The sequence below is a fragment of the Heterocephalus glaber genome, unplaced genomic scaffold (genome assembly GCF_053883595.1).
Source record: "Heterocephalus glaber isolate CG9 unplaced genomic scaffold, H.glaber_assembly_v1.0 deba00001004, whole genome shotgun sequence".
Taxonomy (NCBI): Eukaryota; Metazoa; Chordata; class Mammalia; order Rodentia; family Bathyergidae; genus Heterocephalus; species Heterocephalus glaber.
In genome coordinates, this window is record NW_028258179.1 from 5,912,535 (window position 1) to 5,932,707 (window position 20,173).

General features: G+C 54.5%; 1 protein-coding gene across 17 annotated transcripts in view; it reads left to right on the plus strand.

Moving 5' to 3' along the window:
• The window catches only part of Dgkd (diacylglycerol kinase delta), an 82,286-nt gene that overhangs the window by 44,691 nt on the left and 17,422 nt on the right, over positions 1–20,173 (plus strand). For 11 of the 17 annotated variants that reach the window (XM_087209440.1, XM_087209442.1, XM_087209444.1 and 8 more), the window contains 9 exons: positions 10,269–10,373; positions 10,607–10,739; positions 11,696–11,802; positions 12,059–12,187; positions 12,557–12,659; positions 13,271–13,433; positions 15,547–15,655; positions 18,791–18,930; positions 19,761–19,845. In XM_087209440.1, coding sequence (XP_087065566.1) covers positions 10,269–10,373; positions 10,607–10,739; positions 11,696–11,802; positions 12,059–12,187; positions 12,557–12,659; positions 13,271–13,433; positions 15,547–15,655; positions 18,791–18,930; positions 19,761–19,845 — 1,074 coding nt within the window. The remainder of the gene's footprint in view (positions 1–10,268; positions 10,374–10,606; positions 10,740–11,695; positions 11,803–12,058; positions 12,188–12,556; positions 12,660–13,270; positions 13,434–15,546; positions 15,656–18,790; positions 18,931–19,760; positions 19,846–20,173) is intronic. The other 6 variants (XM_087209441.1, XM_087209443.1, XM_087209446.1 and 3 more) reach the window with 1 other exon arrangement.

Below are 20,173 nucleotides of genomic sequence, written 5' to 3' on the forward strand. Positions count from 1 at the left end.
AATGAAGTACATAGGGGAAATGGCAAAGCTGCTTCTTGGCTTGTGGCTTAGGAGCGGAAGGCTGGAGTTTTCAGAGTTCAGGTTTTGTGGGGTGACTTCATCCACATGCCACCCAGAATGGCCACAGCAAGGACAGGCTTCTCTGGTGGTTCCTGGTGCTTAATGCCTGTCCTAGGGAGGATTTCCCTGCAGTCCCCCACGTACCACAGAGCCCAGAATCACCTACCCTGCTTTGTCCTGCTCTGGGTCCAGGTGGGCTTTTGTCCAGTGGCCTCTGTCTGCCTTCTCATTCACCCAGCATACGTGTCCATGCGCTGAGGTCCCCGGGGTGGACATTCCTTGGGTGTGATGTTCACTGTTGGTGGCTGTCCTCTGACTCACAGATGGGGCTTGTTGGGTGGTGGTGTTTTGTTGGTTTCCTGTAGGTCACCTTGATCCTTCCTCTGGTGAGGTCTGGTCCTTCCCTTTCTCCCCTCCCTGTCAGGCGCCAGCTGGGCTTCCATGCTCAGGATTTGAGGCCGTCCCAGAAGTGGGTGTCTGCTGTGAAACGCATGACAGTGACCTGTCGGGGGGTATCAGGCAGAGGGGGTAGCACAAGGCCAGGCCTCAGGATCCACCCCACTCGGTTTCATTTCATCACTAGAATCTGTCCACTGGTGTGGTTACAGGCTGGCCTGTTGCCTTCTGTACGGCTGACTAATGTGAGGCACAGTTACACTGTGTGTCTCTGCTTTAGGCTTGGATATTTTATGCTGAAAATTTAGGGCTTTCAGAAAGTTGCACAGAGAATAGCCATGTGCTGCCGTTCCCTTTGCCATCCCAGTCCTCTCCTCCTGCCCTCCCCGTGCCACCAGCATTCCAAATTTGGTGTTTGCCATTTGTGGCTTGTCGCTGTGCTTTTTCTGGTTCTGTATGTAGGTACTGACAATAGGTAGTACTGTTTAGCCCTTTGAAAGATTGTGAATGAATGGTCTCAGATTGGATACATCGCGTGTCCTGTGTTTCTGATATTTATCTCTGTGAATTCATCTACCTTTAAGTGAATGGTTCAGGATTTAAAACGACTGCTGCTTCCTGGAGTCAGTCTGGAAAGGGGATTTCTAGGGCAGGGGTGTGAACCTCGGAGCTGCTTACAAGTGCAGGCTGGTGAGGACACAGGCCAGTTCCAGGTTACCTGGTGCTCCAGGTAGTGCTCCAGGGTATGAGGTGGCCTGCCCTTGGCGTGCCTGGTTTCCTGTCGTGACCAGGACTGCTGGGAGTGTTCTTGCCTTCTTGGCACGACTTCCTCTTGACCATGCTTCTAGGGGCAGGATTGCTGGGTATGCCCTTCTTCAGCGTGCCCAGACCCTGCCAGATTGCTGTCCTGACAGTATGTGCAGTCTTGTGCCGCCTAACAGCAGATGTGCTCTGCAACACACAGTGCCAGGTGACCCTGCTGTGGGATGGCGTCCTCACTGGGGGTGTGGGCCTGCTGGGCACCAGGCCCTGTGGCACAGCCTGCTGTGCAGCCTGCTGTGGAACTGAACGCTGTTGGCAGCTTCAACACAGCAAAAACATGGAGAAGGTTGAGTGAAAACACAAGGGGAAGGGACTTTCAGCTCCACCGTAATCTTCCGGGACCACCATCATACGCCTGGTCTGTTGTCAACAGAAATGTCATTCCTTAGTGCTGTATATGGCTGTATGTTTAAACTACCACCAGCAGTGGTGACATACTAGCCATATTGTTTCTCTAGTATCTAACTTTTTTAACCTATAGAACTGATAGCAAGATGAAAGACCCAGTATGTGAGATGAGCTGTTGGTCGTGGCTGAGATTTTCATAGACCCCTTGACTTCATTGTGTCCTTAATAGAACCACTGATCCCCAGCTCCCAAGCCTGCTCCCCCAGTGTCCTCCTGCCGGCATGGCAGCTGCCCTCATCCTACCCATCCTCATCCTATCCGAGGGGCCCTGTGGACTTGGCTCTGTCTCGTGCCATCCTGATGTAAGGCATCGGGGGTCCATTGGGACACATCAGAATCCTGCCTGTCCCTGCCTGCGTCACGTAGTGGGTTGCTCAGGACCTCTGCCCTGTCCCTATTCTGTCTGTTTTCAGGAAAGCAACTAGAATGATGCTTTTAGACCCAAGTTAGATGCCAGCCTTCTGTGCAGGAGCTGCCACGGCTCCCCGTGCCTCGTGGAGTAGACCCCAGAGCTCCTACAGAGCCCACGCGGCCCTCTGAGTCCCCAGTCACCGCATGACTTTGGGCTAGCTGCTGGCCTTCTCCCCCTCCCCTAGTCCTTGCTCCCAAGTACCCTGGACACTGCCACCCTCTGCTTATTCTACACTCCTTTTCCCATTGCACTGACTGCAGCTGCCCTGTTCTGTGAGTCGAGTCACTCTTTGTCTGAGGGGACTGCCGAGCTGGGACTGGGGTGACCTTGTCCTGCCTGTGGCTCTGGTCACTCCCAGGGGCTCTGGTCACTCCCAGGTGCTGGCATTGTGGTAGGTGGCCCTAGGCTGGATGAAGCCTGGAAGAGTACTGGTGTGTGAGCCCCATGGCTTGGGTTCTGACATCCGCCTTCTGCCTTCCATTCACTGAGACCCCCTGGCTTATATCTCTGCTGGTTCTCAAGTGGTTTGTTTGGAAACGAGCCTGCCATTTCCAGTGCTGTGCTTGTGCAGGCTGAGTGTCACATCCTAACATCAGAGCCAGCACCTGAGCCAGAGGGCACAGTTCGTGGTGGTGCCATCGTGCTCTGACTGAGACACGTGTGGGCACTTCTCTGTGCCCAGGCCCAGTTCCTGCCCTGAGGGTGTGCGCCAAGGTGTGTCCGTGAACTGTGTTCTTGGCCAGTCAGAGTCCCCTGCACTGCTGCCTATGGAGACAGGGTTTGTAAGATAAGGGCACACTTTGAACTCCTGTGTACACACCCGTCCTTAAGATACATGTCTTAGGGCCGGGCATTTAGCTCAGTGGTTTTGTCGCCTGCTGTGCAAACGCAAGGACCTGAGTTCGATCCCCCGTACCAAAAACAAAGATACATGTCTTAATGTGGGCTTGCTCCCCGGTGGTTCCTGTTCAACTTTAAATATTATTATTATTATTATTTGTTTGTTTGGTACCAAGGATGGAACTCGGGTCCTTGGGCTTTCACAGCAGGCGGCAAAACCACTGAGCTAAATCCCTGGCCCAACTTTAAATATTATTGATGGTGATTACTTTTTTTTTTTTTGTGGAACTGGGGATCGAACTCAGGACCTTGCGCTTGCAAGGCAGGTGGCAGAACCACTGAGCTTAATCCCCAGCCAATGGTGATTACTTCTAACTGACTTTGTTTTGAGCTCCTTTGTGTGCTTCCCAGCGCCAAGCCCTTGCACAGCTGTAGTATGGCATTGTGCCTGGGATGCCAACATGCTGCTGCTGTCTCCACAGGGTCCCTCTGAGTACCCTCTGCTGCTCAGGTGTTTCCCTCCATGACTCCTTGGCCATCCAGCTGCTCTTCCTGTCTGTGACTTCGACATTTTGGGACTGTCCTATCAGTGGAATCATATGGCCTGTCCCTTTGGGGTTGGCCTTTTCCCTCAGCGCAGTCCCCATGCTGTGGTGTGGGCGTGCCACAGTGCCCTGTTAGCCACAGAAGTGTGGAAGGGCATCCGAGTTGTTTGCTGTGGTTACGAGTAAAGCTGCTGTAAACACTGCGGACAGGTGTCTGTATGACCATAACTCTTCATTCCCCGGAATGAAAGCTGGAGCATGTGATTGCTGGGTCCCATGGTAGTTCCGTATGTTTTTAAGGAACTGCCAGTCTGCTTTGCAGAGGAGTCGTACCCTTTCACATTCCATCTTACATAGACTGGTTTCGCCCCATCCTCCCAAGCACTTCTTGTTGCTGTTTTTTATTTAGCTGACCTCACAGGTGAGCCGTGCTGTCTCGTGGTAACTTCAGTGTGCTTTTCCCTAGTGACTCATGTGGCTGAGCATCTTCCAAGAGCTCACTTGCACGATATTCCCTCTGACATTGTGGGTAGGGGTCCTCACTGGGTGGCAGGGGTAACAGCCCTTCTCTTGGTTTTGTCTAGGTGCATCCAGTAGCTGGGCAAGTAGCCAAGGGTGGGCTGGGTGTCTCAAGGGTGCTGGTGGGGGGGGGTCCTTGGTCCCTCTGCTTTTGGTGACTCCTGTCTTACCAGGCTGCCCATTTCCTTCTGCAGAAAGAACAGACTTGTTGGGGCTTTTCCCTGTACCCATTCTGCCTACTGGCCTCTTCAGCCTCAAGCCTAGGAAATAGAAGGCACAGGAGGTCCCCTAGGTGTTGTCTTGGGGCCAAGTTCCCAGTTGGTGTGTGCGTGTCCCCACCTTAGCTGGTCCCAGGCATGCTTCCAAATGCCCAGGATTTCAGTTGTCCTCTGCTAGAAGATCAGGGAAGGTGCATGTGTGCCCGGCTGAGTTTGGACGTGGAATGAGAAGTGTGAGTGGTTCTGACCTGGTGGATGCCCCAACCCCGGCCCATACTGTGCCCTGCTGTGGCGGCCTTTGGCACCCAGTGGTTCAGGGCCTTACAGTTGCTCCTGGGATTGCTGTTTATTTGACCTTTGGTCCCAGCATGGCACAGTGTGCAGGGTCTTGATATTTTTGTCATTGGGGGTCTCATTTACAAAGGAGATGCATATCTGGCACTGGATAGAGATGATTGTGATGGGTGGTTCAGCCTGGTGGTGAATCTGGGAACTGCCTTTGCCTTTGCTGTCCAGCTCTCATCTCTCTACCTCTGTTTTGAATTCTTGGGAAATGTGAGCAGAGCAGGACAGCCTGTCTGGTGATTTAGTGAGGTGTCCGCATCACGCTGCTGATCCTCAAGCGGGAGTGGCTGCCAGAGGAGAGCTCTTGGGAGTGCCAGCTTGCTCCCTGCCTGCTGCCTGCTGCCTGCTGCCTGCTGCTCGCTGCTGTTACTTTGCACTTTGCACTTTGCAGTCTTGCCGGATGAGAGGTAGCTGTGGGTAGAGGTAGGAGCCCAGCCTGCACCGGCCTATAGGTGTCCCGGCCCTGCGCCTTGTTCATGTGGGACTGCGGGTTCCTGCTGGCAAGTTCAGCTCTTTGTCCTGAAAGCTGCTTCTCTTAGGGTGTGGAGAAAGTACACTGGGGGAGACTGGAGACACCCTTCAGATTGCCCTAGCATCAGCCGCTGTGGTCATCTGGCACCTCCGAGTGACTGTCTCTCTTCCATCAGCCAGGGTGTGTGTAAGCAGAGCTCACCTTTTCCTAGGAAATCTCATCTCTGTTTCCAGTACATGTCCTTTTCACCATAATTTCTCAAAGATCACTGCCTGTGGGTTAATAACCTTCTGCCAGGATCTTGGCAGATAATTTCGTCTGGCTTTGGTATCTTGTTTTTTTGGTACTGGGGATCGAACCCAGGGGCTTTGTATTGAGCTACATTCCCAGCCCTTTTTAATTTTTAAAATTTTAAGATGGACTCTTGCCAAGTTGCACAGATTGGCCTCTAACTTGTGGTCCTCCTGCCTCAGCCTCCCAAGCCATTGGGATTATAGACATGTGCCCTGTGCCCGGCTTGGCTTGGGTGTCTTAAGCTGATTTACAGTAACAAGGCATTTCGCCTTATCTCTTAGAAGGTCATGCACTTGTATGCAAGGGTGAGAGCAAACATTGGCACTGACATGTGTGGTTCATTTTCACTGCTGTGTGATCTCCCAGTGCAGTAACACTCTGGCTGTATTTGATTGTCTCCTCCTCCAGTGCAGGGCATCTGGGCTGTGTCTGGTGCGGGCTTGCTGTGGTGATGTGCATGTGTGCAGGTTTGTGTTCCTGTTTGGGGCCTGGGTGGAGCTGCCGAGTCACAGGGTCTGAGTGCCTCTGTTTTCTAACATAGCTGCATCAGACTGCACCCTCACCAGCACTGGGAACTGTCGCTTCAGGGTATCTGCTATGGAAGGTGGCATCACTGTGGCTTTTGTTTCCATGGCCCTGGAGACTCGTGAAGCTGAGCACTTGGTCAGTGCTATACTGGCCACTGGTGAAGTAACTGTTCAAGCCTTGTCCGTTTTTCTTTTAGTTGGTCTGCTTTTTCTCTTTGTGACTTTTAGGGTTCTTTTCCTCTTGGGAGTGCTTTCTCTGTGAGAAGCACACCCATGTCCATGTCCCTGTCTGGTCTGCCGACTCTGAGTTCAAGTGAGCTGGCCTCTCCAGTGTGGGTCCCCAGGCAGCCACTCAGCCCGGCCTTGGCCTGCGCATTCCGTCCTGAGTTCTCGCCTGGGCTGCGCTGATTGAGCCATTGGGTTCACTTCCCCTACTTTGGATTACATTCATCTTTAGGTGGCTGGAGTCATGTGAGCCATTTCTTGCCTTGCGCCTTTGCTCATGGTCAGGAGTGTCCCGGTCTGCAGTGTCTTGCTGGGGGCCTGGGTGTTGGGTGATAGTTCTGACCTTCTCGCACCATCCCTCGGTTGCCAGTATTGCTGGTTTGGGCTCTGATCCAAACAGAGGGCACTGATGGGGATCCCTTAGGGCAGCTCCCTGCATCCGGACCTCTTCTGCCCTGGTGGGCTGGGTGGCCACCAGGAAGGTGGAGCCTGGGGGCTCATCTAGCTCCTGCTTCCTCTCCTGGGTCCTTCCTGCCCACACTGCCCCATGTCAGGGATTCATTTAGATTGTCTCAGAATTGCCTCTGAAGAGACCACCCTCATCCTGCCAGTGTTGGTTTGAGGGGAGCAGCAGGGGAGGAAAAGGCTCCTGCCTGAGAGCAGTCGTGCTAGCTGTGCCGCCCCTGCTGGCTGCTGGTGGGGCTGTGAGGGCTGTCCAGGAGCTCGCCAGAAAGGGCGGCCCAGGAGGATGGAGCCACGGGTAAGCCCAGGGGGAGCAGGACGAGTGTGTGCATGGGACCGGCAGGCAGGCAGGGCCCACCCGAGGTTGGGCAGCTCCAGGCTATGAGTTCTGTCTCAGGAGTGGCCAGCTTGGTTGGAGAGAAGCAGGGGAGTGGCTTTACCTGGCGAGCTCCATGATGACTCTCAGTTTGGATGGTTGCGTTCAGAGCATTCTAAAGGGGTGCTGTCTACGTGGGATACACGGACAGTACCCAAGGACAGGGCCTTGAGGTGGCTCCCGTGAGAGATGCTTTTCTAGTGCTTTGCAAGACTCGTAGCCATGCTAGGGTGCCGCAGTGCCAGCAGTGGCTGCAGTATCCATCCAGACGGTGGTGGAGGCCCAGGACCGAGGATCCCCAGCAAGGGAGGGCTGCACACACAGGGACTTGAATACATTGAGCCCATTCGTTCCCTCTTGTTCCCTGCCTCCTCTGGTGGCTTTTCTAGAAAAGAACCAGTGGGTCTGCCCTCGTTCCATCCAGTCAGTGGCCGGTGGACTCAGACCTGCGCCTCTCTCCGTGTCTTCACCACAGAGCAGACACAGGGAAGAGGTTAAGGGAAAAGGCCTGAACCTAGGGTGCTGGCCATCTGTCCATCCTCAGTGTTCGCTGCCTGTGAACCATTGCACAGGCTGAGGTCAGACGCCACTTGTCATTCGTGCCATTCGGACACAAGAGCCTTGTCTGTGATCCGCTGCCGGCACCTGACAGACTGAGTTTGGGAGCAAGGTGGCGCTTCTCGGGGATGCTGCCCTGGGAGGGGTACACATAGCCCTAAAGAACAAGGGGACATAAACATCCCGTTGTTCTCTGTACCCTGTTGTGTAACTCCTACATAGTACCCAAGTTTCGCAAGGTGAAGTCTGTTTTCTTTCTATTCTGAAATTTTTTTTTTTTCTGGTACTGGGAATTGAACTCAGGACCTTGCACTTGCAAGGCAGGCAGTGGCACCACTGAGCTACATCCCCAGCCCTTTTCTTTCTATTCCGTATTTACTGTGCCGATAAAAGAGTTCTGAGTCAAGCACGCCAGAGAGAATCATTAGGGCAGTGTTTGCTCAGACAGTGTGGATAGACAGAGGGATGTGCAGCACCTTGGCCCCGGCTCGGGCCCCTTGGCTCCCAGCTGTCTTCGGCCTAGCAGCCCTGTTCCCAGGCCCTGCCTGGTATTCTTGTGGCCTGCTTGGTGTCTGAAACGGTCGTGTGTCTGTCTGTGTGTCCCTCCCCAGTGCGTCCTGTGTGAGTGGAGCCCTGCCTGTCCTGTCTTTTGAGTCCTAGGTCAAGAGCAGACGCCGGTGAGTGCTGGTGGTGCCGTGGGGGTGGTGGGTGGGATGGAGCCTGTGACCTGGCCTGTGTCCAGCTTGGCCCCTGGTTTCTTTGTGTGGGAACCCCATACATGAGAGTGAGCAAACTGTGCACTGGAGACCCTGCTGTATTCACCCCCGTGACGTAATCACCAGAGAGAAACCAGCGGCCAGGCACCGCTGCACGTGGTCTGACCTGGAAGATGACCAGCTAGCGATGGAGGGTGGGTGTTCTAGCGGGGACTTCTTGTTTTTGTTTTGTTTTTTTGGTACTGGGGATCGAACTCGGGTCCTTGAGCTTGCGCAGCAGGTGGCGAAACCACTGAGCTAAATCCCCGGCCCTAGTGGGGGCTTCTTAATGTGAGGTAGAGTGGTATGGCGAGCAGGAATCCAGAAGTGAGATCAGTTTACTGGTGGATCCCCAGGGACGCAGGCATTTTCCTCACATTGCTGGTGGGATACACCGTGGGACAGCCCCTGTGGAGGCGGGTGTGGCAGTGGCCAGGAAGTTCCTCTGCATTTACTCTGTGGGGGCTGTCCACGTCTTGGGGTTTACCCGAGTGATACTGTGGTAAAAATAGGAAAAGACCACTCATATGGCACTATTTAAAGCACAGGATTGATTTTATTTATTTACTTACTTATTTGAGACAGGGCCTCACTACATAGTCCAGGCTAGCCTTGAATGCACTCTGTGGCCTAGGCTATCCTCGAACTTGCAGTCCTTGTCTCAGCTTTCCAGAGTGCTAGGATCTCAGGTGTGAATGGCCAGCATGCCTGGCTTGAAACACAGGAATTTCTTGCTTTTTTTTTTTTTCCTTCAGTACCAGGGATCAAACTCAGGACCTTGGCACTTGCCAGGGAGGCACAGCATGGCTGAGCTACATCCCCGGCCCTACACAGGATTTTAAACAGTGCAAAATTGCTGTTAGTACACAGGGCACTGGTTGGTTGGCTGGCACTTCTGTTGGATGGAGTGCCGGCTGCTGTGGGAAGGGCAGGAGCCTGTGCTTCGCTGAGGAGCAGTGGCCAGGACTTGCGCTTGAGGGAAGAGCACAGGTGGGATGCCGTGTCTATGGCGCATGCTGTGTAACAGCAGGTGTGTGGACACAGGTGGGAGGTGAGCCACAGTACTGCTTTTCAGAGCTACCCAGTGGGAACCAGGATAGAGATGTGAAAGCCAGACTTCTGAGCAGACCTCGTTGTGTAGATTTGACTTTGGAAACATTTAGGTGTTCAACATCATTATGAAAAATTAAGAGGTTGTGACCTTTGAAAATGCTGACAAACCCCAACAAAGTTTTTTTTATAAAAGTACTGTTTGCCTCCCATCAGTATTTGAGAACTCCTTTCTCTCAGACCTTTGCCAACACTGGATTATCATCTTTTAGAACTTTGCCAGTCTGATAGGTGGAAGTAGATTCGCTAATTTCATTCCCTGTTGCCTGCCGTGATTAAGCAGCTTTGTGTTCATGTGTTGGCCGTTTTGTACTTCTGTGCAGTGGAAGTTGACAGCCTTTTTTCTATCAGAAAGGTTTTTATTGGTTTGTAAAATCTCTTTCTGTTTTGTGGAAAGCATTTTCATTTGTTGATCCTTGCCAGGTTTGTGGTGAGTTAGGTTGTTCGGACCCTGACTGTAGTAGCTGGTGGGTTTTCTGTCACACAGCGTGTGACACCTGTGCATGTTACTAGGCCCTGGAGTCACTCCAGACCTCCTGCGCCATTCAGGTGCCCGGCATCAGGTGCAGGCTTTCTGGAACAATGCAGCCATTTTCCTGTGTCTGCATCTCCTCCTTTCCCCTCAGGGTTCCCTAGGCCTTATTGCTTGTATCTAAGTAGTGAATAGTTGTCAGTGTTCACGTAGCTTGATTGCTGATGAATATATAAACTAAATTTGATTCTTTCTGATTTGAGATTGTTCTTGATATTTAGTAACCTGTGATAACCATGTTTATGTTCTGCTCAGTGTGAATGTCTGAATGAAATGCTTAGTTTTCCTCATAGGTGAATACAGCATGCATTTTGAAGGTAGGCTTTGAAGCACTTTCCAAAGCAGTTAGCTCAGCTTGGCTCGGCTCAGGGTGCATTGTGTTCCTCCTCCAGGTCATCACTCCCTGTAGGAAGCTCATCCTGTGTGCTGATAACAGGAAAGAGATGGAGGACTGGATCGCAGCACTCAAGACGGTGCAGAACAGGGAGCATTTCGAGGTTAGAAAGCCTCCCCTTGCATGAGGGTGCTTCAGGTCTTGCTGTCTCTGTATGGCCTCTGCACAGGCCTTGTCAGACAAAGACTGCCTCTTGGCAGCCCTGGCGCACTGTGCCCTGAACTTCGCACACCGTCCTCCTGCTCTCTGGGATACTTCATTTAATCCTGCGAAGGTTGCTCATTTAAGAGTCTGGAAGGGCATCTTACCTTTGCTGTCTGTGTTTTGCTCTTTCAGCCCACTCAGTACAGCATGGACCATTTCTCAGGGACGCACAACTGGTACGCCTGTTCTCATGCGCGGCCGACCTACTGCAATGTGTGCCGGGAGGCCCTGTCGGGGGTCACGTCCCATGGGCTGTCCTGTGAAGGTATGAGTGGCCTTTGTTTTTCCGCTTGCAAAAGGTAGCCTGGGGCTGTGCTTCGGAGAGCCTGGGAAATCCCAAACAGTCACTGTAAATAAGCTGTCATGAACCCTGCGGCCAGTCAGAGGTCCCCTGTTGCATTCTTGTGTGTTTTACCTCCGGAGGAGTCCGTGAGAAGTCAGCTTTTATGAAAGGAAAATGGTAGACATCGAGCACATGGGCACTGCTGTCTGGATCATGGAGACAGGGATCAAAGATGTCTCACAGAGTTCGAGGTCCACAGTGGCCACACAGAGGGTTGTGGCAGGGGATAGGAGCCTGTGGCCAGGTCCTGACTGCTGCATAGTTTGTATAGCTTGTGAGCTTGACTGGGTTTTATGTTTTGTTTTATTTTATTTTATTTTTGGTACTGGGGATTGAACTCGGGTCCTTGCTCTTGCGCAACAGGCAGGGAAACCACTGAGCTAAATCCCCGGCTGGGTTTTATGTTTTAAATGGTTGAATAGAGCCAGGTGTGGTGGTGCATGCCTGTAATTCTAGTACTCGGGGCTGAGGCTACATAGTGAGTTCAAGGCCAGCATGAACTGCATAGGGAGACATCATCTCAAACAAAACAAAAAAGGAAGTGAGTGGTTGAGAAGATTCAGAAGAAGATTGTGTAACCCATGGAAGTCAGGTGATATTCAGACTTTAGAGTCTACACAACTCCAGCTCTGCCTTCATGCTGCAGAGGCAGAGCTGAGGGGTCGTGTTAGCCACATACAGGGCCTGCGGCACCTTGGCCACCCTCAGCCTCCGTCTGGTCTCCCTGCCGTGTTCCTGTCACAGGCTGAGGCTCTCCGTGGGCTGTGACTGAGGGGAGAGCTCCTGGCACCCCCAGCTTCCCTGACGGGTTGCCTGCCCTGTGTGGAGGTACCTGCCACAGACAGCACCTATCACTTCATTTGCTTCTCCTCTCATAGTGTGCAAATTTAAGGCCCACAAGCGGTGTGCTGTCCGTGCAACCAATAACTGCAAGTGGACCACGCTGGCCTCGATCGGGAAGGACATCATCGAGGACGAGGATGGGGTACGTGTGAGGGCCCCTGGCTGGCGATGACTTGTGCAGCCCCTGCCCTGATGTTGCATCCAAGCACCTGCTCTCCCTGCTACCCTAGTCCCGTGGGTCTCGCCGCGCCCTCCCTGCCAGGTGCTGCAGACACTGTCCCTGATGGTCCTTGGGCTGGGGGAGTGTCTTAGCTGAGGTCACACAGAGCACTTCTGCCCCTGGGCTGTTGGCTTCATTTGGGTTCTGGGATGTCCCTAGCATGTCCCTGCTTGCTCAGCAGATCGCCATGCCCCACCAGTGGCTGGAAGGAAACCTGCCGGTGAGCGCCAAGTGCACTGTGTGTGAGAAGACCTGCGGCAGCGTGCTGCGTCTGCAGGACTGGCGCTGTCTCTGGTGCAAGGCCATGGTGAGTGGCTGGCAAGGGGAGCCCCACATGCTGGGCGCTGGGCTGGCGGTTGAGGAGGTTATGCAGTCCCCTGGCTGGAGCAGGGCTGGCCAGGAGGAGCCAAGGCACAGGTGGGCACCCAGAGGCCACTGCCCAGGAGCCCGGGTTCTTATCCTGACAGTTCCTGGTGACTGCAGTGGGAGGGCGAGGGCCAGCGCCGGGCCTTCCTATGGATGTGCGAGCAGCACTGGTCCAGCAGGGTGAGGCCAGGACGCTGTGCCTGGTGGGAGCAGGTTGGCTGCTCGGACAGTGCCCGCTTCTTCACCCCAGGCACTCTGGTGTGTGTGTGCGGGAGGCTGGGGAGCCCTGGTGACGGGTGCTGTGTTCTAGGTGCACACGGTGTGTAAAGAGTCCTTGGTGACCAAGTGCCCACTCGGCCTGTGCAAGGTGTCCGTCATCCCTCCCACGGCGCTCAACAGCATCGACTCTGACGGTGGGTCCTCCGCGAGATGGAGTCTTGGTGACTTTGATGTGGGCCTCGAGAGGCCGGGCATAGCCGTGGGGTGGCAGGAAACCGTGGAGGAGGGAAGTGGCGTCCTGGAAGTTGCCGTGGACACACTTAAGAATTGAGGCTGCCATTTTCCCCGAAGGTGACGGGTCCATTTGCTATTGGGTGGTCTGTGGCCTCTTGCTCTGCTGGAAGCAGCAGGACCTGCATTCGTCCCGTTTGGCTGTCCCTAGCAGGCTGCCTCAGGGCTGCTTACATGGGTCTGGCTGGTACATGGTGCTGTGTGTTGGCAGACTGGCGAAGGGTCTCTGGGGTGTGTGGCTCAGAGGAAGTACCTTGCAGATGGGAGGGCATACAGGGTGTGGACGGTGTAGCTGTAAGTGAAGTTTGGAGTCCTTGTAAATGCAAGGTCAGATTCAGTGCGACTCACCTGTCATACCTGGGGTGTGGAAGCACTTGCTTGTCCCTTACTGAGTTATGGGCATATGTGTGTGGGTCCTCGGTCCCCTGTACCATCTGCTGCTGCTTATTGGTTGCACTCCGCCCTTGCCATGGCTTACATAGGTTCTTCTGTCCTGTCCTGTGCTCACATTTAGGGTTCTGGAAGGCCACCTGTCCCCCGTCTTGCACAAGTCCCCTGCTGGTCTTCGTCAATTCTAAAAGTGGGGACAACCAGGGCGTGAAGTTCCTCAGAAGATTCAAACAGCTATTGAACCCTGCCCAGGTCTTCGACCTCATGAACGGAGGACCGCACCTTGGGTAGGAGGCCTGTAAAACATCTTCTTTGGAGTTTTGCTGTTTTGTAAATAGGGCTTGCTTATATTTAAAAGATCAGAGGTACAGAAAATTTCAAATAGGAAGTTTGTCTTGAACTGCCCTTCTACGAATTCTACTCAAAGAGGGAGGGACCTGCTCTTAATAATCGATGGAGGTTTGCACGGGTGCGTGTATGTACACACATACACATGTATGTGTACACACATGCACACACACCTAAACTGGCTAGGGCCCACTTCAGCTGCTGTTGTGCAGCCTGCTGTGCACGTGTCCGGCGCAGCGCGGTATGTTTCCTCGTTAGCGCTCACAGACCTGCCAGTGCTCCTTGCCAGCTGCTCTGGACCCAGAAAGACCTTCTCTCCAGTGGGGCAAGGCTGTTTCCCCTTGGCACATGAGGAGCCCAGGGTGCACGCATTGCATCTGCAGGCTGGGGGCCCTTGTGTGTTCTGTCAGTTAGAACTTTGCTCACCTTTGTAGAAACGGTGTGCTTCTGTAAGTTTTGCCATTTGCCTCATTGGGAGTGCTGGTTCAAGGCAGGGCTCTGAGAGGCATGCGGACTCTCAGGGAGGCAGAGTGTGGCTGTGCTCGGTGGCTGGCCAGCTGCTGTGGCACCTTGAGCTGGGCCGACACCCCGCGTGGGGCGTGTGCGGCTCCTTGTTGTTCTGTGTACCCTGGTCCTTCATGTGCGTTGCGGGTCAGCTTCCCCACTTGCCGTGAGGCTGCTGGACAAGCCCTACAAGACAGCCTGTTTGCTCAGAGGGAGTGCTCCTAGCCCTGCAGGCTCACGGGGTTTCGTCCGCTTGTGCCTCAGTTAAGAAAGGGAAAGTGGAGGTGTCACGAGTCCCTCGTTGCGCTAGGCTGGGCAGTTCAGGTACGCTTAATGGGCTGCCAGGGGTTACTGGCTGACTGCTTTGCTATGGCTTTGGGCAGGGCAGCTGCACAGTGGAGCTGGAGAATAATAAAATATTAATTCTGGCATGTACATAGAACTCCACAATTTGTAGTCGAGTTCAGGATGTGTGTGATGCACCTGGGTGTGGCAGCACATGCCTGTAATTCCAGCCCTCTGGGAGGCTGAGGCAGGAAGACTGCAAGTTTGAGGGACTTGGCGACTTAGTGAGACCCCGTCTCAAAATAAAAAATAAAGGGATGAGGATGTAGCTCAGTGCAGAGGTCCTGGGTTCAATCCCCAGTACTGCAGAAGAAAAAAGAAAAGTATGTGAAGAGACAGCAGGAGAGCATGCTGTGCTCCCTGCCCATTTCCACCCACATGCATGGGTGAGGTGCTGGGCCAGGCCTGGTGAACACAGGCAGCAGCTGGCAAGGGAGGCCTGAAGTGCTCACTGAGAAGTTTGACTCTTGCCTGGAGATGAGGTGGGCACCCTCAGGTGAGCACCCTCAGGTGAGCTGCTTGAAGGGACTCAGGCCAGCCGAGCCTGGCTAGGCACAGTGAGGGCAGAGGGGACAGCGTGAAGGGGGCTGGCCGGCAAGCTGGGCTTGTCTTCGAGGAGGGACATGTCCTGCTGGAGACACCATGGGACCCTAGGTGGGAGTCCTGGTGACCAGGTGCAGGTGTGTGGGGCTGTGGATTCAGGGTCGTCAGCACTGGTGCTATTGCTGAGGCAGGAGAAGGTTGAGGAATGAGTGGGAAACAGCTGGGGTGCCCCAGGTCAGCCCCCTGCATAGGGGGGCAAGTGATCAGCAGGAGCCCAGGAAGCAGACAGAGAAAGACTTACAAGGGGAGTGGGTCTGGGTCACCTCACCTGTGGTGTAATTGCTGTAGAGGGGACAGGCAGAGGACATACAGAGTGCTGGGCAGAGACCTGACTGCCGGGCCTGCGGTTGAGTGCCAAGGCTCACAACGCAAGGCAGCGCAGGGGCACAACAGGGGACAGTTATAGGTGGCAGGGGCATGGCACCCATGGATGCTGTGTGGAGTCTGGTGCTGCTCAGGGTGTTGTGTCTCCAGCCTCTTCTGTGGGGTGGAACCTGGCCCTGGCTGGAGGGCTGGAGGTCTGACCCAGGGGGAGTCAGCACAGGAGCAGTGGCTCCCCAGGACTGCAAATTGTCTTCACTGACTCTCTTTTCTCTGCAGCTTGCGGTTATTCCAGAAGTTTGATACCTTCCGGATTCTGGTTTGTGGCGGGGATGGTAGTGTTGGCTGGGTCCTCTCAGAAATCGACAGCCTCAACCTTCACAAGCAGGTGCCTGGTGGGGGAGCCCAGCCTGGGTGGAGGGGCCAGGGCAGAGAGTGGAGCAGTCTCTGCCCGTGTGGTTCAGGGCTCCAGCCCCTGGCTGGGCCAGTAAAAGGGTTGGAGGTTGTGCAGTTTGTGGCCGGAGGGCAGGAGGGGGAGCAAGACAGGAGCCCCAAGGCATCCCAGGAGCCCTGGGTCCTATGTGGCTGACGCACGGGAAGTTCGACTGGGTAAAGGGAACTACTTCAGGGGCCAGGGGCCTGCAGGTCTGGGGGCTTCTGTCCTCCCTGCCTGGTTCTTCACCAAGCAGTGGTGTGACCCCGCTCTTGCGTGGCACCTCTGGCCTGGGGGAGGGGAAGGAAGGTGCTTCAGCTTCTCAGGTTTCAGTGTGGCTCATTAGATCTAGTTTTTGTATTAAGATAAAAATAGATTTTCCAGATTGCATATTCATTGGGTATTTACTCCCAGCTCCCCCCCCCCCGGTGATTAGTCACTGTGACAACTCTGTAGCTGTCTCAGACTTGTGTCCAGATGCATAGTGCATGACGTGGTTTGAAGCAGACTCTCGCTACCCCTGCTTGCCCCTCCCTGCACTCTGTCCTCAGTAGATGTCACGGTGCCTTGTGCCGCACCACAGCCTCTCCGTGTGGGTGTCCCAGTGACGGACTGGGCAGGGGCTGCTCACCGCCTGCGAGTGGTGCTCAGGTGGACACCTTGGTTTTTCCAGGGGCCTCCAGGACCCTGATTCCCTCTGTCAGGGCTGTGCAGCCCACATGCCCTCTGCGACTGGGGCTCGCATTTCAGTTCTGACCAACTAAGCAAATAAAAAGTCTTATTTCTTTAATTATGGTTAAGTCAGGCATTGTCTCATTTGACAACAAAGTTTTAAATGTGTTGTCTTCACGTTTTTCTCATTTTCTTGTGTAAAATTCAGTTTATTTAAAAAAATTGATATCTGGGGCCGGGGATTTAGCTCAGTGGTTTCGCTGCCTGCTGCGTAAGCGCAAGGACCCGAGTTCGATCTCCGGTACCAAAAAAAAAAAAAAATTGATATCTGATTGTCATATTAACTTGTCTGTCATCGCAGATTTTGTGTCCCAGTTTGTCATTTGTCATCCTTTCCTTCATGGTTTTTGACATTTGTCCTGTTGAGACACCTGACCCTGATCCAAGATTGTCGGATTACCAGATGATTGATTGGAGGTGTCTTAACTCTGGGTTGGTTATGCCCCCACCCTTCTGCCCCATACACACCGAGAAGGCTCTCTACTACTGAACTACAACCCCAGCCCATTGTTAGGGTCCTTTTAAAAAAAACCAGCTTAACTTCTCTGTCCCTGGAGCATATTTTCAGTGAGCTAGCATCCTGCTTGTGGCTGGCTGTGTCATAGGTATGTAACGCCAGGACCCACCCCTGCCAGGCCAGCCAGGCCAGGCCAGAGCTCAGGAAAGGGAAGCAGCACCTACTAGTGGTGGGCCAGAGCAGTCCACATAGTTTTGTTGGTTTGGTGGATTACTGTCCATTTCAGAGTTCACTAGTTGAGAACACAGTAAAATCTAGGGATTCATTTCATCCATTCACCCGAATGACTTTCGTGAGCATTTTTTTCCCCCAATTTCTATGAGTCCCTCAGTGCTCCAGCCACTCCCTCCCCTCCCCTGGCTTCCCTGGACCCCCCCTTGCCTGGTAGCATTTCCTCTCCTGGCTCCCTTTAATGTCCTGCTGGCAGAGCCTCCTGGGCCCCCTCCTTCACACGCTTCTTCAGAGGAAGCCTCAGTGCCATGCAGGGGCTTTGCCAGCACGTCTCCCCTGGGATTTCCTGGGCCTCCTGGCTCAGTGCTGCAGATCGCCAGCCCCACGTTGTCCCCCGCCCTCAGGCCTTTCTGTGCAGTCTGAAGCCATGGTCCATCCAGGTGTCTTGAGTGGAAGTCTCAGTTGCTCTTGATTCCATGTCATCCTCCTTCCCTGTGTGCAATTTAGGGTGCCATTCTGCTGCCTCCTCCCTGTCCAGGCCATCTGTGTATTGCTGAGCCGCTGCCTATTCACAGCCCCATCTGTCCACCGTGCACCTGGGTGCCCCTCTTCAGCCCCACAATGGGCAGGTCCAACCTGACCACGGAGCTCACCAGAGCCTCAATCTGGCCCTTCTGCTTGTCTGCTTCCTCTTCCCTCATAGCCCTCCTGTGTCCTGAGCTCTGACTGGCCACTTCTCTCTGTGGCACCTTGGCACCTGGAACACCCCAAACCTTTGGTGCGTTGCCTGCTTCTTTTTCCATGAGCTCCTGGAAGCCTCTGCTGAGCCCCAGCCCCTCCTGTCTGTGTGCCCTTGAGTGTTTGCTCCTGCCTCCTGTGCTGCCCCTGTCATGCTGCTGTCCCCTTAGGTTGGCAGGGGAGGGCACAGGGCTGTGCAGTGCTGTAGGCAGGGCAAGGCATGCTCCCAGCCTCAGGACCTGTGACCCCCACAGCTGTGCTTGGGCTGGTCACTGTCATCAGCATTGACTGCTGGAGAGCTCGGGCAGCCCCATCTCGGGGACCCTGAGCACAGACCTGGCATGCAGGGATGGGGGGAGGATCTGGGGTGGGAATGCCAGGTACAGGGTGAGGCTCTGGGCAGTGGCAGGTGGAGGATGCATATTGGGCCTGGGCATCTGCTTGGTGGGTGGTCCTGGCCTGTTCATTGTGACAAGACTTTAAAAGCCATCGGAGCTGTGTGAAGAGGCATGGAGTGATACTAATGATTCTGGAAGGTGAATTTAGCCTTGGTCAGTTGGATGCTGGAGTGGACGAGACAGGTGGGGCGTTACAGACTGTCCTTCATGTGTGTGCCTAACAGGCAAGAGGAAAGGAAGGGCTTTGGACACCTAGGCCCCGGAGGTCTGGGAGGGTAGGTCGTCAGGGTAGGGAACACCTGAGAGGTGGGCTTCTGCAGATGAGGGGCCCGTGACCCTGGCATCTGCTGCTGCATCACAAAGACATCTGTCCCCTCCAGTGGGCTCTGCCGGGAAGTGCAGGCCACACACTTCTGGACAGGTCTCTCTCGTACTCATTTAGTAAGGCTGTCGATGCAGGCCACGAGTGGGCAGCAGGGTGGCGACTTGTTCTCCCATGTTTGAGTGCATGTCTTCCCCACTGTTTTCTATTAGTGTCAGCTGGGAGTGCTGCCCCTGGGGACAGGGAATGACCTGGCCCGAGTACTTGGCTGGGGTGCGGCCTGTGACGACGACACCCAGCTCCCCCAGATCTTGGCAAAGCTGGAGAGGGCCAGCACAAAGATGCTGGACAGGTGAGTGGGGCCGTCGTTCCATGTAGTGGTCCCAAAGTGTAGGGGCGCTGTGGGCCCAGGCTCCCCCTGACTTGAGTTGTGAAAGTTTGACCTAAGCGTATATTCGCTTTTTGATAGTTTTTGGGTTTTGGTCAGACTATAGAAAAGATCAAAACGACACAGTTTAAGAAGCATGCTCTAGAATGGTCAGGTCTTCTTATGAGGCTTGCAGGGAAGGGGACTCCAACCTTTGGCCACCTTGGCCCGGGCCATTGGCAAAGTGCTCCTGGTCACACACTTGAACAGTTCCATTGTCCTGTGTTCTGTTCTCAGAAGGAGAAGTTTTGGGTAATTATTCTCCAGGGCTTCCTCGAGTGGATGCTCCTGATTCTGAGCTGGATGATAGCATCCCGCTGACTACACACTGTGGCCCTTGGGTGCTGGTGAAAACGCTGCTGTCACCCCTGGACCATGGAGTTCTGACCCAGGGGTGCTCGTGAAGGCCCCCCCTTCCCACCAGGGGGCGGTGCCTCAGTAGGGAGGGTCGAGGGGCTGTGGTGCTAGGTGGTGCAGGCTCTCCGGGACTGCTGTTCACCAGGAACCTCTCTGCTGGCTTCCTGGCCCCTCACCGGTGGGCAGTGTTTCTTCTCCTGGGTCCCTTTGCATGCCCTGCGGTACAGAGGAGACCTTGGTTCTCAGACAGGTCAGATAGCCAAGTCACGGATGCAGTAGAGCAGGGGGCATAAGTGAAGTCAGAGATGGTGCTATGACCAGGTCGCCAGGCCACAAAGGGCAAGGGGCAAGGGACCGCCCTGGGGGAGTGTGGGCCCGGCTGAGCTGTGTTCCTGCAGGTGGAGTGTCATGGCATATGAGACCAAGCTCCCTCGGCAGGCCTCCTCCTCCACCGTCACCGAAGACTTCAGCGAGGACTCCGAGGTACTGCTGCCGGTGATGTGTGATGCGGGGGCCGGAACCCAGGGCCTGAGGCATGTCAGGCCTGCCCTTAGAACCCCCTCTCGTGGCCTACCCTGTGCTCACTGTGCACACTGCCGTCCTTTTGCTGGTCTGGGGAGGAGTCTGCCCATCGCCCTGCAGGGACATGGCTGGGCGGGTGCTCACTGTTGGCTTTGTGAGCATGACCACCTAGGGGTTTCCCAGGTTATCATCAGGGCTTGGGGAAGGCTTGTCCTAGGGACCTTCCCCATCTTCCTGCTTCCCCAGTGTCCAGCAGCTCCCTAGTCTCCTCTGCACAGTTTGTGCTCCT